This window comes from Hemiscyllium ocellatum, chromosome 6 (genome assembly GCF_020745735.1).
Source record: "Hemiscyllium ocellatum isolate sHemOce1 chromosome 6, sHemOce1.pat.X.cur, whole genome shotgun sequence".
NCBI lineage: Eukaryota > Metazoa > Chordata > Chondrichthyes > Orectolobiformes > Hemiscylliidae > Hemiscyllium > Hemiscyllium ocellatum.
In genome coordinates this window covers 13606783-13623493 of record NC_083406.1, presented here as the reverse complement: position 1 = coordinate 13623493, position 16711 = coordinate 13606783, and the positions used below count along the sequence as shown (strand labels likewise).

Sequence of the window (16711 nt, the reverse complement as noted above, 5' to 3'; positions counted from 1 at the left end):
TTTTTTTTAGTTATTTCTACTCCTCCCGGAGCACCTTTGGGAGCCTTTTTTCATTTCTGAGCAGTACGTTGTTTTGATACAAGGAGGCAGTAAAGGAAAGCTTTGAATTTTAAAATTCCCCAGTCACTGCTTACAGGGTTTCACAAGGGATGCATTTTTCTAAACAGAGGGAATACAAGGCAACAAAATTTCTGTTCATAAATACAATCGTTCTGACATCTTTGACAATCTATCTCTGAGAATCTATTGCTTTGTGTTGCACCTGTCTTTTAGATGTAATATGAGTGCACCAATGGTAAATTTAGCAGTAGGAAGACTTGTGCTCAATTTGTAATGGTATTTGAGTCACTGCTAAATTCAGCATGAAAGTTTTCCATTCATCCTGGGTGACCAACTTCTGTAAAATAAAAATTCATTTATGCAGCACCTTCCATGTAATGAGCTTTATGAAACATAACTGGGCACCATGCCAAGCAAGGAATTATTTGACCCAGTGACCAAAGGCTGAGTCAAAGCGTCCAGTTTTAAAGGCGTTTTGAAGTGGGGAAAGGTGGTGAAGAAATACAGGGAGGAAATGCAGAGGTGACCATCTCTGCAGCTGAAGGGATAGTTAATCAATGGTGGTGTGAGATTAAAATATGGAAAGAACCTGAGGCTGAAATTTGTCAAACTCAAGGATCTAGTGGGAGTAGGACTGAAGGAGATTATTGTGAGAGCTATAGGCCTGCAGAGGCATTTACACATGGACAGCAATTTGATTTCGGTCTTTTTGTTAAAATTGATAAGCAGCCAAAGAGCCATGGCTGCTTGAAATATTTTAAGTTAAAAATCACACAACACCAGGTTTTAGCCCAACAGGTTTATTTGGAAGTACTAGCTTTCAGAGCCCTGCTCCTTCATAACTTACCTGATGAACCTGTTGCACTATAATATGGTGTTGTATGATTTATAACTTTATCCACTCCAGTCCTACGCTGCATGATGAAATATTCTAGCAATCCCTGTAGCCATAAATTAAGGGTAACTAACTTTGATTTAAAAGCAAAAGGAACTATTTCTTTGGAACCAGGAGGAGAAGTACAAAGAAGTTCGTGCCTAATTAGCACATGACAGACACCCACACTTTGTCCAAGAATATAAAGGGCTATCCAGGTATTGAGTTTTGTTTGAAACCTTTGGGTCAGGGATGGCATGCTGTTGTTTAAAAACCTGAAAATTACCCACAAATTTCTTGCCTCTTTTGCTGTCATCACTCAGTGGGATGGTCCTGTCAATTATTATACATATGTGCAACAACAATGAGTGATTATCCATTTTAACACTCAAAGAGCAGTTCAAAGGAGAAAGCAAGGACAGCAGATGCTGGAGATCAGAGTCGAGAGTGTGGTGCTGGAAAAGCACAGAAGGTCAGGCAGCATCCGAGGAACAGGAGAGTCGACGTTTCGGGCATAAGCCCTTCATCAGGTTTTCCTGAAACATCAATTCTTTTGCTCTTCGGATGCTGCCTGACCTGCTGTGCTTTTCCAGCACCACACTCTCAACAAAGAGCAGTTCGGAGCCAAACCTTCAAACATGACAACCCAGTTATCCGATCCACTCTTCCACTCGCTAGACTGAAGTGATGAGTTAATACTCAGACAGTTTTATATACATAAGATGTTATGCAATGGTTTTCTAAGCAAAAGAAATCATTAGTAATTTACTTATATCCAAATACTGAACCAATGCAATACTGACTAATGTCAAATACAATCATTTACCAATGGAAATTTCAAATCTATCATATTTTCCATTACTCTGATGTTAGCTAAAGAGCAAATAGACTTTTAGATGGTTTCTGCCTATTGCAGACAAGTTGTTTTACATTTTAGGTTTAAAATGATGCTTTTTCTTTGCATCATGCTTCAAATTCTTACAGGACAATGAAAGAGAAATAATAGAAATGGTAGCAATATATATCCCAAAATTTCCTGAGAGGAAGCATCAGTTCAGTTACTGGGAACAATTTTTGTTTGAAATGCTGCACAGACAAGCTCAGAATTAACCTCTTCACATTTACTACACATCGAAGGCTTTGAATTGACAAAACAAAATATGTTGTGTCATGTGATACCACAGCTTATCAAACAGTTTAGTCAATTTTAGTTTCATCATGAAGGCATTATTTTAGTTCGTGTTACAATGTTTCCCACTCTACCACTGCTGCACTTTGGTCTTGAGCATCAGAAGGACATGTACATTGTGAGTGCTAATGTTACCATCTTCACTCATCGGGTCCTGAGTGGGATCACACACAGCTTCTATGTGTTAGTAATTATACTTTCATACCATGTTTACCAGAGAAGGACAAGGAGAGAATCTCCCTCCAAATCTCTGATTATGATTTTAACCAAGGTGACTGAACACCCAAGAGAAACAATGGATAAGGTTGATGTGAGCTGACGACATCTTGGAATTTCACTGACACTGAGGCACATGTTACAGCAGCAAATCCGAAAAGCCATTGCAAACATATTAACTGAATGCATGAATGAAGCAATGGCTTAGTGGTATTATCACACAACTATTAATCCAGCGACACAGGTAATGTTGTGGGGACCCCTTGGTTTGAATCCCTCTGTGGAGGAGAAAGTGAGGACTGCAGATGCTGGAGATCAGAGCTGAAAATGTGTTGCTGGAAAAGCGCAGCAGGTCAGTCAGCATCCAAGGAACAGGAGATTCGATGTTTCGGGCATAAGCCCTTCTTCAGCCATTCCTGAAGAAGGGCTTATGCCCGAAACGTCGAATCTCCTGTTCCTTGGATGCTGCCTGACCTGCTGTGCTTTTCCAGCAACACATTTTCAGCTTGAATCTCTCTGTGGCAGACTAATTCAATATTTTAAAAAATATTTTCAATTATAGCTTAATGATGACCATGAAGCTGTTGCCAATTGTTGGAAGGAGTTATCTGGTTCACTAATGTCAAAATTTTAGGAAAGCTTTTTTCAGGGAAATAAGCTGTAATTTTTGACTGGCCGATATGTGATATCAGATCCATAGCAATGTATATAGAACACAGAACGATACAGCGCAGAACAGGCCCTTCGGCCCTCAATGTTGTGCCGACCTGTGAACTATTCTCAGCTTGTCCCCCTACACTATCCCATCATCATCCATGTGCTTATCCAGGGATTGTTTAAATCTCCCTAATGTGGCTGAGTTGACTACATTAGTTGGTAGGGCATTCCATGCCCTTACCACTCTCTGCGTAAAGAACCTGCCTCTGATGTCTTTCTTAAATCTATCACCCCTCAATTTGTAATTATGCCCCCTCATACAAGCTGACATCATCATCCTTGGAAAAATACTTTCAATGTCTACCCTATCTAATCCTCTGATCATCTTGTATGTCTCTATCAAACCCCCTCTTAGCCTTCTTCTTTCCAATGAGAACAAACCCAAGTCTCTCAGCCTTTCCTCATAAGACCATCCCTCCAGACCAGGCAACATCCTAGTAAATCTCCTCTGCACCTTTTCCAATGCTTTCACATCCTTCCTGAAATATGGCGACCAGAACTGCATACAATATTCCGAGTGTGGCCGCACTAGCGTTTTGTATAGTTGCAGCATGATATTGCCGGTCTGGAACTCAATCCCTCTACAAATGAAACCTAACACACCATATGCCTTCTTAACAGCACTATTAACCTGGGTGGCAACTTTCAGGGATCTCTGTACATGGACTCCAAGATCTTTCTGCACATCCACACTACCAAGAATCTTTCCATTGACCCAGTACTCTGCCTTCCTGTTATTCTTTCCAAAGTGCATCACCTCACATTTAGCTGCATTGAACTCCAAAATTGATTCTTAACTGTCATGTGGACAATAAATGGGACTCTCATATCTGTGAATAAATAGGAAAAAAAAGTTTTATTTTTCACTAATGCAAGCAACTAGCATGTAAATTTTTGCAGTTGGTAAATAAGTTGATTCTAAACCAATGGATTGTTAAACAGTGCCAAATTATTCCTGAAAGCCAAGTGGTCCTTGAAAAAAATAACATTGTATTTTGAAAAAAGTTGCAGCATGTTTCATTATACAGGTATGATATGGTTAATAGGCACTGACCTGCAAACAGTAGACGATCCCCTATGGATATGATACTAAAGTGAGGCCTTGTTTCAGTGGATGTTAAAAAATCCCTATACAAAATAATGCAGGGAGGTTTGCCCACTATCCTGACTGGCAATTATTCCTGCACCATTAACATGAAAATAAATTAACTGGTTAATCATTTCACTGTTATTGATGGGATTTGAGTATCAATTGGTCTGAAAGTCTATAAATTCACTTTGAATACTTTAGGTTTGGAATCAGTTTAAATGAAATATTTAAAGGAATTAAGTCATATCTATCATGATTATTGGTGAAGTATTGTCTTCTTCATCCAACTTGACCTTGGAATTAGAGGACAATATTTCTCTCAGTTGTATCAAAATCTTAATAAGATACAATACATCTGTAACAATATAGCATTGTACAATACAGGGCCTCTTGTGTCAGTGTCCTTTCGGTTCGGTGAGAAGTCTGGGGTTCAAGTCCCACCTGCTCCAGATGTATGTCATACATATCTGCGCAAGTTGATTAAAAATATTTGCAATATTTTCTCTTTGAAGAATAAATTCTAGTCATACAAAGTTGACATTCTAGCGTTTGGAGTAGACTTTTCACTTTCATACTGCTAGTATGCAGCATCATGCACTAAATCCATTCATCAGAAACTCTGTCGCATTCAGCATTCCCATGAACTGACATCAACATGACAGAGATTCTTAATGTTTTTCCTCTCTTAGGGCTTCTATGTTAGGGCCACTGAAGACAGTTTCTCAACTGCGACCAGCTTAATGTTCTGACATTAACAAAAGAAATATTTATTGTATTTTTTGGGGTTGCCCAGCATTTATTGCCTACATTAAGTTACCCATGAAAGTTAGCTTCTTTCTTGATCTGCTGCAGCTCATGTGGTGTAGGTACACCCAAAGAGCTGTTAGAGAGGGAGTTCCAGATTTTTTACTCAATTACAGATAAGGAACAGCTATATACTTCCAATTAAGGATGATATATGAATTGGAAAGGAATTTGCAAGTGGTTGTATGTTCATGTGTCTGCTGCCTTTGTTCTTCTACGTGATAAAGGTTACAGACTTGGAACATGGTGATAAAGGATCCTTGGAGAGTCATTGCAGTACATCATGAATCTGATATACACAGCGGGCTCTGTGCATCTGTGATATGAGTAAATGTTTAGGTGACATATGGAGTGCTGATAAGATGGATTGCTTTGTCCTGGATATTGACAAAGTGAGGCTGAAACTGCACTCATCCAGGCAAATAGAAAATATTCCATCAAATTCCTTTGGAAAGTCAGAAGATGAATTCCCAGCCTTGGATCTGCTCTTATAGAGCAAAATAACTTCTCTCCCTGTGACCAAAGCACAATACAGAGCTAACAGCATAAGCAACTACTCCCAAATGTATATATGTATATGTGAGACAGATCATGACAACATTTATATCGTTAGATGTTTTTCTAAGGCTTTTTTTTTAGCCTGGGCAACATTGATAGCACATAATTTAAATTCGTCATATAACTTATGACGAATGGTTTCATGCTGATTTTTAAATTCTTCCTGGGTTACACTGGCCATCTTATGCCAGGCTAGCTGTATGCAAATGTTTTTGTCATTATAAACATATGTAAAAATTTTTTGTAGTTTTAGTTTTGTTTTTGTTCTTTGAAACTGCTAAGAGCTCGCCCTGTCCTCATTTGACAACTTCTTTCATGATCGGCTTGATGATCACAGAGCCAAAAGGAAGCATCTCTCTTCCTGTCTTACCCTGCCTTCCCTTCCCTGTGCTTGAGGCAATATGTTAACATCATTGACGGCAGCTACACCACAGGGCATACATTACCAGTAGAAAAATTAGTGCAACACCATACCACACCGCACCACATACAGAATGATTTGGAGATGCCGGTGTTGGACTGGGGTGTACAAAGTTAAAAATCTCACAACACCGGGTTATAGTCCAACAGGTTTAATTGGAAGCACACTAGCTTTCGGAGCGTCACTCCTTCATCAGGTGGTAGGGGAGGGCTCAATCCTAACACACAGAATTTATAGCAAAAATTTACATTGTGATGCAACTGAAATTATACATTGAAAAATACTTTGATTGTCCGTTAAGCCTTTCATCTGTTAGAATACAGTGATAGTTTCACTTCTTTCATGTGTAAATCACAAAAACTTTTTTTTTAAAGTTGCATTCTCAGGTTAGCTGTAACAATGGGTGATAGCTAGACAATAAGTTTTGTGACTTACACATGAAAGAAGTGAAACTATCATGGTATTCAAACAGATGAAAGACTCAACAGACAACCAAGGTATTTTTCAATGTATAATTTCAGTAACATCACACTAAATTTTTGCTATAAATTCTGTGTTTTAGGATTGAGCCTTCCACTACCACCTGATGAAGGAGTGACGCTCCGAAAGCTAGTGCGCTTCCAATTAAACATGTTGGACTATAACCTGGTGTTGTGTGATTTTTAACCACATACAGAATGTTAGTGTCACATACATGTCACTGCCAACCTTAACATTGTACGACATACAAGACGTTGATCGTAACTCCCTCAGAGGAAATGCCACAAATGTCCGCATTTCTTTGACTACATGAGGCAAGAGTTTGTAGGAAGATGACAGCACTTACCCTGGATAAGATTTATCAGTACTAAGAGACAAAGTAGAGGATGGCCGTTCTTTACTTGTGCAGCCATCGTTTTCATGTCAGCTCATCACAGCTTGTTCAGCAATCGTTGTTCACCAGAATCGCTATAACACAGGAAGTTGAGCTGAACAGCTAACAGCGAAACACAGTAAATGTTTGCTCAACCTTTGCTTCATTTCAGCATTCAGCCACATCCGTTCAACAGCTACACCTGCGACAGTCAACAGTAATCCATAGGTAAGACGACCAGTTATGCAAATATACTTGATCAGACAGAACCTCCACTAAGAATCATTTGCTTTTCTCACCTCGCCTGGAAGTTGTCAGCAATATTTCACATCCCAGCAAAACTCTTACCTCAACCTTCCTCACAGAAGATAGATAGATTACCTGATTGTTCAACGGGTATTTTTCACTTAAAGAACAACTTTAATGTATAAAGTACCTAAAGGCACAAGCGAAGAATTGTATGGAAACGAGATTGCAAAAGCAGGCCCTCAGCCGAACCAATCAATGTCGTTTATCCTTCACACATCCAATAGGCCAAATCCCACACCTCAGCCCATTCCCATGTCCCTTTATTCCCATTTTCTTCACCCACTTCTCTAACCTACTTGTAAATGCTGACATGGTCACTGCATATCAATACAGTTGTTTGCGTAAAAGATTTAATCTCATCTCTCTCACTTGATCTTATATCTTCGTTCTATACAAATTCACTGTTGTAAACATCCTGTTTTAACTATTGTATGCTATATTATCTTGTAATTTTAAAAACATTATCAAATTGGTCTTCAATCCCTTCTGGTCTAATTAAAAGAAGCTCAATTTTTCAAGTATTCATACCATTATGAAAGAATTTAAATCACACTAATTAATGTCCCTGATCATTTTCTCTTTTTGGCTCCCAGAGTTCAAAAAGGCACATAGAGGACTGGAAGTTCCTCATTTCTGGAACAACTGAGAGATCTATAGTCAGCCAGAGAGTTGGTCTTGGGCCTGGTTAACATAATTGGAAGAGCTTCATATGCATTTAACTAGGATTTATTTATCTCCCCTTAACATCCAATGGTATCATTATTGCTGAATCCTCCACTTTCAATATCGCAAACAGAAACTCAACTGACCCAGACATATAAATACTATGGCTGCAAGAGCAGGTCAGAGGTGAGGAATCCTGCAGCGAGTAACTCACTTCCTGACTCGCCAAAGCCTGTTCACCATCCACAAGTCAGGAGTGCAATGGAGTACCTCCTGTTTGCCAAAATGAATGCAACTCCAACAACAGACAAGAACCTTGACACTATCCAGAACAAGGTGGAAGTGAGGATTGCAGATGCTGAAGATTAGAGTCGGGAGTGTGGTGCTGGAAAAGCACAGCAGATCAGGCAGCATCCCAGGAGTAGGAAAATCGACATTTAGGGCAAAAGCTTTGCATTTCCAGCACCACACTCTCGACACTATCCAGAACAAAGCAGCCCACTCGAGTGATACCACATTCACAAGCATCCATTCCCTGCACCACCAATTTCCAGTACCATCAATGTGTGACATCTACAAAATGCATTGTAAAAGTTCACCAGGTCTCCTTAGGTGGTAATTTCCAAACCCATGACCACTACCATCTTGAAGGATGAGGACAGCAGAAACATGTAAACACCACCAATTGCAAGTTCCCCTCCAAGCCACTGACCATCCTGATTTGGAAGTATATCACCGTTCCTTCAGAGTCACTGAGTCAAAATTCTGGAACTCCCTACTTTAGGGCATTGTTGATATCTATACACCAAATAGGCTGCAGCAGCTGGAGGTGGCAGCTCACCACCATCTTAGGGATTGAAAGTAAATGTTGACAAAGAACAAAGAACAATACAGCACAGGAACAGGCCCTTCAGCCCTCAAGCCTGTACCCTCACATTTTGACCCAACAGGAATCCCCATGAATGAATAAAAGTAGAGCAGCTATTGTAAGATATCAAATCCCCAGGTCTGGATTTGAAGTGGCTTTCAGGATCCTGATAAAAGCAAAATACTGTGGTTTTGAAAGTCTGAAATAAAAACTGAAAATTCCACAAAAACTCTTCATTCTGAAGAAGGGTCAGATTAGAATGTCTGGTCGGTGCAGATGTGTTGGACCAAAGGGTCTAATTCTGTGCTGCATCACGAGAACATTAACTCTCTACAGATGCTGCCCGACCATCACTATTTTATATTTTAGGATTCGAATAATCTACATCATTATCATTGACTACTTGGATGTGCAGTTGTAGGTGATGCAGAATAACGTGTTTAAATAAGGCTTCAGGTGTAGGCCTTGTCTCCCAAGATCGATCCACATGGTAAACACTTAGAATCATAGAAATCCTACAGCGTGGAAGTAGGGCACTCAGCCTATCAAATTCACACTGACCCTCCAAATAGTATTCCACCGAGATCCAATCCCCTACCCTATCCCTGTAACTAATCCACCCAATTTTCACATCTCTGGACACAATGGGCAATTTAGCATGGTCAATCCACCTAACCTGCACATCTTTGAACTGTGGGAGGAAACTGGACTACCCAGAGGAAATCTACACAGACCCAGGAAGAATGAACAAACACCAAATAGACAACTGCCTGAGCGTGGAATTGAACCTGGGTGCCTAGTGCTGTGAGGAAGCAGTGCTAATCATTGACCCTTTGTCAAAAGTCATACAATCTAGTCAGAGCGGTCAACTGCCACACATTGTCAGATGCTAACCTCATAAATGGTGGCCAATGGATATGATACCCATGAGTTCTGGATAGAATGTTTCTGAAATATTAAGTTGCCTTTTTCATGGCCCTTGCTGGAATGACACATTTGCACTCATTCCCAATTCTTCATGGTCCCCCCATTCCATAAATCCTTGATGCAGGTAAATACAGTAGATTACACAATCTAATGTCCCCAAGTGCTGATTCTCACAAATAAGTAAGGAAGTAGACCAGAACGTCTCACATTACTATTAGGGAAATTATTGGAGAATATTCTTAGGGATAGGATTTGCTTGCATTTGGAGAAGAATGAGCTTAGAAGGATCATCAACATGGCTTTGTGCGGGGGAGTTATTGTCCTACAAATTTGACTCAGGGATATGAACCATGTGTAAACAGGTGGGATTAGTTTAGAATGGCATCATGGTTGGCACAGGCATTGTGGGCCGCAGGACTGCTCCTGCTCTGTGTTCCATTTCTCTTCACACTCTATGAGCTCTGTGTTGCTGCAGATGCTACTGAAGACTGTAAATGATACTATTCCAAGTCTTCTCATGCAGTGCTTGTTATGCTGGAGCTGTGTTAAGCTCATGTCAATGGATGGGCAAACACGAGCCAAGCCTGTGAGAACCAGGATCAGTGTTAATAGGAATGGTGCATGGGAGATACAACTGAGAGAAACAACCATCAGCACTGCGTAAAGTTGAACTCAGTCAAATTGCTGGTGAAATGGTTTAGTTTTTCTCGAAATTAATTTGTACTGCTGTATGTTCCACATGTGGTAGTTGAATCTCATGGTGTAAAAATGAACTCCCTGCTAGTGACCTCAACCAGAATGCTGTTTTGACATGTGCTTCTTCAGTTCAGGTCATGGTAACCTCAGTCATTTGATGAGGAAGCATTCAGTTGAAAATATTGTCATGCCTGATTCCACAATCCAATAAATGCACTGAATGGTAATTCTAATTAGTTTCACGTTGTTTAATCAATACTTCATTCCTCCATATACTTATATGAAGTTCAGCCACAATTCTACAACTTGCCTTGCTTGTTGTAAAATAGATAGTTCATCTGAATGTTGTCCCTAGCTCACAATATGACATCTAGCCTTTATTTGCAACTTTGTTTTTTTTTGGTGTCTACATTTTTTCATTCTCATTTCACAAATGTGCATAATTACCTTTTGTAAGCACAATGGATGAATGGCATTTTTTCTGATTACACAAGCCATTAACTTATTCATCTGGGTAATTCCTTTTACCACATGTTAGCTTCAGGAGCCCTGCATTAAAATGTGACAGGAAGCTTGAAAAGAATGCTGTCACTCGAAGGCTTATTAGGACATAGATTATTTCACAACAGAGACTCCTGAGGGGGAGACAAAAATGCTGTTTCTTTTATTATAGGTGCTTGCAATAAGAGAAACTGCAACATCTCCAGCACTTTCTAACTTGCTCCTCAGTTTATTTGAATAGCTATTGACACAAGATACTTTTTGATGCTATGGCAGTGAAATAATTTTGATAGAACTCCTTCTACTAACCTTCTGCATAATCACATAGCACAAGAGAAATGAAAATATTTTTATTTGACTTCAGCAATATTGTAGCATTACTAGGAATGAATATATGTTCAACTAGATACAGATGAAAAGTCAAAGAATATAAAAAGTTGCCTTTTTGATAATTGTACCACTAATGGCATCAATAATATTTGCACTCAATAGTTAGCCCCCATGTCTTCTAAGTTCACAAACTACAAGGGTAGGTATAAAAGTATTGAAGTGGGTTATACCGGAGCTAATTTAGATCATGAGCATTTCCCCGATAGCTTCTGTAATAATCCCACAATCGCTTAGATTTATGTTTGTAGAATTACTATAACTAATCCATGGGAAGTATATTACCTTCCGTAAACAGCCTCTTAATTTTATTAAGCCCTAGTCTGCTATAAATGACTCAGATATTTAAAGTTACTGGGATCTCTATCTTCAGAATACATGCTTTCCCACTTTTGGAGTAATGAGAGAGAATTAGGTCTCATTTTGGTTGTAGTAGAAATCTTAAATATGACGACTTATTATTTCTAAAATGTTATTGCTAGAAATTCACAAGTAGTTCATTTAAGTGAATACCTAAATTGCTATGACAAAAATAAGACCAAAGAACCAGAAGACGTAGGAGCAGTAATTAGGCCATTAAGCCCATCAAATCTGCTCTGTAATTCGATCATGACTGTTAAGTTTCTCATCCCCATTCTGCTGTTTTCTCCCTGTAACCCTAGATCTCCTTGACAATCAAGAACTTATCTATCTCAGTCTTAAATATATTCAATAACCTGGCCTCCACAGCCCTCTGTGGCAGAGAATTCCATAGATTCCCCACTCTCTGGCTGAAGAAGGTTCTCCTTATCTCCTTTCTAAATGGTCTTCCCTTTATCTAAGGTTGTGCCATTGGGTCCAAGTCTCTCCAATCAATGGAAACATCTTCCCAGGGTCCACTCTGTCCAGGTCTTACACTATTCTGTAAGTTTCAATTAGGTCCCCTCCCGCATCCTTCTAAACTCCATCGAGTATAGACTCCAAGTCGTCAAACTTTCCTCATATGTTAAGCTTTTCATTCCTGGGACCTTTCTCATGAACCTTCTCTAAACACGGTCCGGGGCCAGTACATCCTTCCAGAGATATGGTGCCCAAAACTGCACACAATACTCCAAATGTGGTCTGACCAGAGCCTTATAGAGGCTCAGAAGTACATGCCTGCTTTTATGTTCAAGTCCTCTCAAAATAAATGGCATCATTGCATTTGATTTCCTAACTACCGACTCAGCCTGCAGGTTTACCTTGAGATAATACTGGACTAGAACTCACAAGTCTCTTGCACTTCAAACTTCTGAATTTTCTTCCATTTTAGAAAATAGTCTATGCCTCTATTCTTCCTACCAAAGTGTATGACATTGCACTTTCCCACTTCCCAGATGGTACTCCATCTAACACTTTTCTGCCCATTCTCCTAACCTGTCCAAGTCCTTCTGCGGTCTCCCCACTGCCTCAATGCTACCTGTCTCTCTGTGCATCATCTGCAAGCTTAATCAGAATGCCCTCAATTCCTTCATTTAGATCATTAATATATAAAGTGAAAACTTGTGATCCCAACACTGAGCCCTGTGGAACACCACTTGTCACCGGCTGCCATCCTGAGAAGGACCCTTCTATCCCCACTCTCTGCTTTCTGCCAGATAGCCATGCTTCTATCCATGCTAGCACCTTGCCTCTGACACCATGGGCCCTTATCTTACTCAATGGCCTCCTGTATGGCACATTATCAAAAGCCTTCTTGAAATCCAGATAGATAACATCCATTAGTTCTCCTTTATCTAACCTGCCCATTACTTCCTCGAAGAATTCGAGCAGATTTGTCAGGCATGACCTGTGTTTGATGTTGATTTTGGCCTATTTTACAACGTGCTTCCAAGTATTCAGAAATCTCACCCTTACTCATAACCCAGGTTAGGCTAATTGGTCTGTAATTTTCCATTTTTTGTCTTACTCCATTTGTAAACAGGGGTGTCACGTTTACAATTTTCCAGTCCTCTGGGACCCTCCTTGACTCCCATCTCCCTTAGAACTCTGGGGTGTAGTCTGTCTGGTCCAAGTAATTTATCCTTCAGGCCATTCAATTTTTCTAGCACTTTCTCCTTGGTGATGGCCACTATGCTGAGCTCTGTACCCTCACTCTCTTGAATTTTTGGCTATTACTCGTGTCTTCCACTATGAAGACAGATGCGAATTAATTATTCAGTTCCTCAGCCTTTTCCTTGTTCCCCACGAATATTTTGCCAGCATCATTTTCCAACAGAGCAATGTTCACCTTTGCTTCTCTTTTGCCCTTTATATATCTAAAGAAACTCTTACAGTCTTCCTTTATATTACTGGCTAGCTTACCTTCATATTTAATTTTCACCCTCTTTATTTCTTTTTTTGTTGTTGTCCTCTGTTGGTCTTTGTAAGCTTCCCAATTCTCTGGTTTCCCATTGCCCTGTCCTACGTTATATGCTTTCTCTTTTGCTTTTATGCTATCTCTGACTTCCCTTGTCAGCCATGATTGCCTCATCCTCCCTGTACCATGCTTCTTTTTCCTCAGCATAAATCTCTGCTGTGTCTCCTGAATTACTCCCAGAAACCCCTGCCATTGCTGTTCCACTGTCTTTCCTCTTAGGCTCCTTTCCCAGTCAATTCTCTCCAGCTCCTCCCTCATGCCTCTGTAGTTGCCTTTTTCAGTTGTAATACCATTACCTCTGATTCTATCTTCTCCCTCTCAAAATGCAGAATAAATTCAATCATATTATGGCCACTGCCTCCTAAGGGTCCCTCATCAAAAGATGTGACACCAAGTTTGATGTTATTTATAACTGTCCAAAAATAACTATTTAAAGTAAAGTTTTTCTTTATCTTTTGATAAATTCCAGGATCTTTTCTGCAGTTAACATCTCACGTCTGTGTGATGGAGACATGGCTCCTTCCAGAGACATTTTAGTATGGTGAAACTTGAAACAACACCACAGAGGTCAGTATACTGTCACCAGGTCACCCTTTATTTGCACTTGGAGAGTATTTGAAACTTACTCAGCTCCCTTAGTGTCAAAGACTGAGGTGCTGGAAAAACACAGCCAGTCAGGCAGCATCCGAGGAGCAAGAGAGTCGACATTTCGAGCATAAGCTTTTCATCAGGAATGAGAGGGTGGCCCAATGGGGCTGAGAGATAAATGGGATGGGGTAGGCCTGGGGGGAAGGTAGCTGGGAATGTGATAGGTAGATGAAGGTGGGGGAGAAGGTGATAGGTCGGAGAGGAGGGTGGAGCGGATAGGTGGAGAGGAAGATGAACAAGTAAAACAGGTCATGAGGGCAGTGCCAAGTTTTTATGCTGGATTTAGAATAAGATGGGGGGAGGGGAAGTGAGGAAACTGAAACCACATTGATTCCAGGTGCTTGAAAGGTCCCCAGGCAGAAAATGAGGCATTTTTCCTCCAGGCGTCGGGTGGCTAGAGATTAGCAGTGGAGGTAGCCCAGGACTTGCATGTCTTTGTCGGAGTGGGAGGAGAAGTTACAGTGTTTGGCCACAGGGTGGTGAGGCCGGTTGGTGCTTGTGTCCCAGAGATATTTTCTGAAACTTTCTGCAAGTGGGCGTCCTGTCTCCCCAATGTAGAGGACACCACATCGAGAGGAATGGACATGGTAGATGGTGCATGTGGAAGTACAGATAAATCCCTTTTGGATGTGGATGGGTCCTTTGGGGCCTTGGATGGATGTGAATGGGGAGGTGTGGGGGCAGGTTTTGCACTTCTTACGGTGGCAGGAGAAGGTTCCAGGAGTGAAGGGTGGATTGGTGGGGGTGTGTGGACCTAGCAATGGAGTTGCGAAGGGAATACTCTCTCTGGAACGCAGAAATGGGTGGGGGGTGGTGGGGGATGGTGGGGGAATATATTCCTGGTAGTGGAAACGGCGGAGGATGATGCAATGTTTCTGGAAGTTGATGGGGTAGAAGGTGAGGACCAGAGTGTGGGTGGTGTCGGGGGCGAGGTGGGGGGAAAGTTTCTGTCCCTCCTCAGAGCCAGCTCTCGAAGTGAACAGAACCTCTGACACTCTTGTTCAATGTTTTTGTGGCCGGACAGCTTGGAATCTGTTTTTATAGATTTAATTTTAAGTTTTCTTTACAGCAGTTGTGCTTATCCTCCCCCCAAAGCACTCATCTTTTATGTGTATAAGTGCAGGGACTCAGTGAAAACAGCGTTGTGCAAAATAATTTTATTCAATATTTCCACCACCAGGAACAAAGTACCCCTGTGGCCATCTTTGCAGTGGCTCTGTTTATGTAAATATTCCTGTTCTTTTTTTTCTTTCTAGTGAGATTGGACAGACCGTTTTCCTTGGAGCAGCAGATGCTAAGATGGACATGATTGAGAGGTATAAGATGATAAGAGGCATAAACAGCAAGAAACCTTTCCCTTTTGTGCAGGGATCTATGGCCAGGATGCATAGGTTTAAGGTAAGGGACAGCATATTCAGAGGGGATGTGAGGGATGTGAGAGAACGTCTTCACCAGAAGATGGTGGGAATCTGGAACTCACTGCTTTGAGATAGAAACCCTCGTAACATTTAAGAAGCATTTCAATGTACATTTGCGATGCCAAGGAATACAAGACAATGAGCCAGGTGCACAAAAATGAGATCAGCCATCGTCTGGGCAGTCAAGGGCATTTTCAAGTTGGCAAGCAGTGACTAGTGAACACTATCAGATTCCACAACCAGGAACATGAGCGTGAATGTAAATCTGTTTTATTATGTGTGGTCAGTGATGAAATAATTCCACAGAGGTCAGTATCCCATCACCAAGTCTCCCTTTATTAACATGGGGAGGGTCCCCGACACTGATGATATCCCTGTTCTTTTCTGTCAGACGGTGCAGCCCGATTGGATCAGATTAACCGCCCCAATCAGGGAACTCATATTCTATAACGTCCACCTAGCTGACCTTGCTACAATCACTGTAAAATATTGTTAATGCCTGCTGTGCTCAGCATTAATTCATTAATTAAATTAGTAGTTCTAATTATGTAGACTTATTTGTTTATCAAAAATACAATCCTAACCAAATGTTATTACAGGTCATATGTGTTTTCTGACCCATCAACTGAGATAATTTGGTTTGATAACTCAAGCTATAGAAGAACATTCTGGATATGCTGGAACACAATGCAGATTTCAGCCATCAGGGCCACTATGACTTTAATATACACAATCTAAATATTTTATTAAAAGAATGTGGCCATAATTATTCCATTAAAAGTGCACAAATGTTGAAGGTAGCTCTATAATACACACTTCTGGAGCAGCACTGTGTTTGCAAAGAGTGCACTTTGGGAAATTCTGGGCAAACATTCCATGGTCTCCAAAGATAGAGTCTTCAAACAGCATTCCCTGTTGCTGGCTGTGTATGGATGTCATCATTGCTACTCAATGCATCAGTATCTAACTAAGCCAGCGAGAATTTAGGTCATTTCTTCCCTCGAGTCATTCTGATTTATTTGGAGTCTCAATCAGCTGCTGCATGTCTTTTGCTTGCTCTTTTAGCAATTGCTTTCATAATTCAATATCTGCACTCTCATATTTATGGGGCGGTGTGAGAAGGGGAGGCCATTAG

At 40.6% G+C, this 16711-nt stretch overlaps 1 protein-coding gene across 1 annotated transcript in view; it reads right to left on the bottom strand.

The window, feature by feature from the left end:
* si:ch1073-15f19.2 (T-cell surface protein tactile) overlaps positions 1–6927 on the bottom strand; it is a 105715-nt gene extending 98788 nt beyond the window's left edge. The window contains exon 1 of the mRNA XM_060826468.1: positions 6756–6927. Coding sequence (XP_060682451.1) covers positions 6756–6831 — 76 coding nt within the window. The 5' untranslated portion in view covers positions 6832–6927. The remainder of the gene's footprint in view (positions 1–6755) is intronic.
* Positions 6928–16711: the final 9784 nt, after the last annotated feature.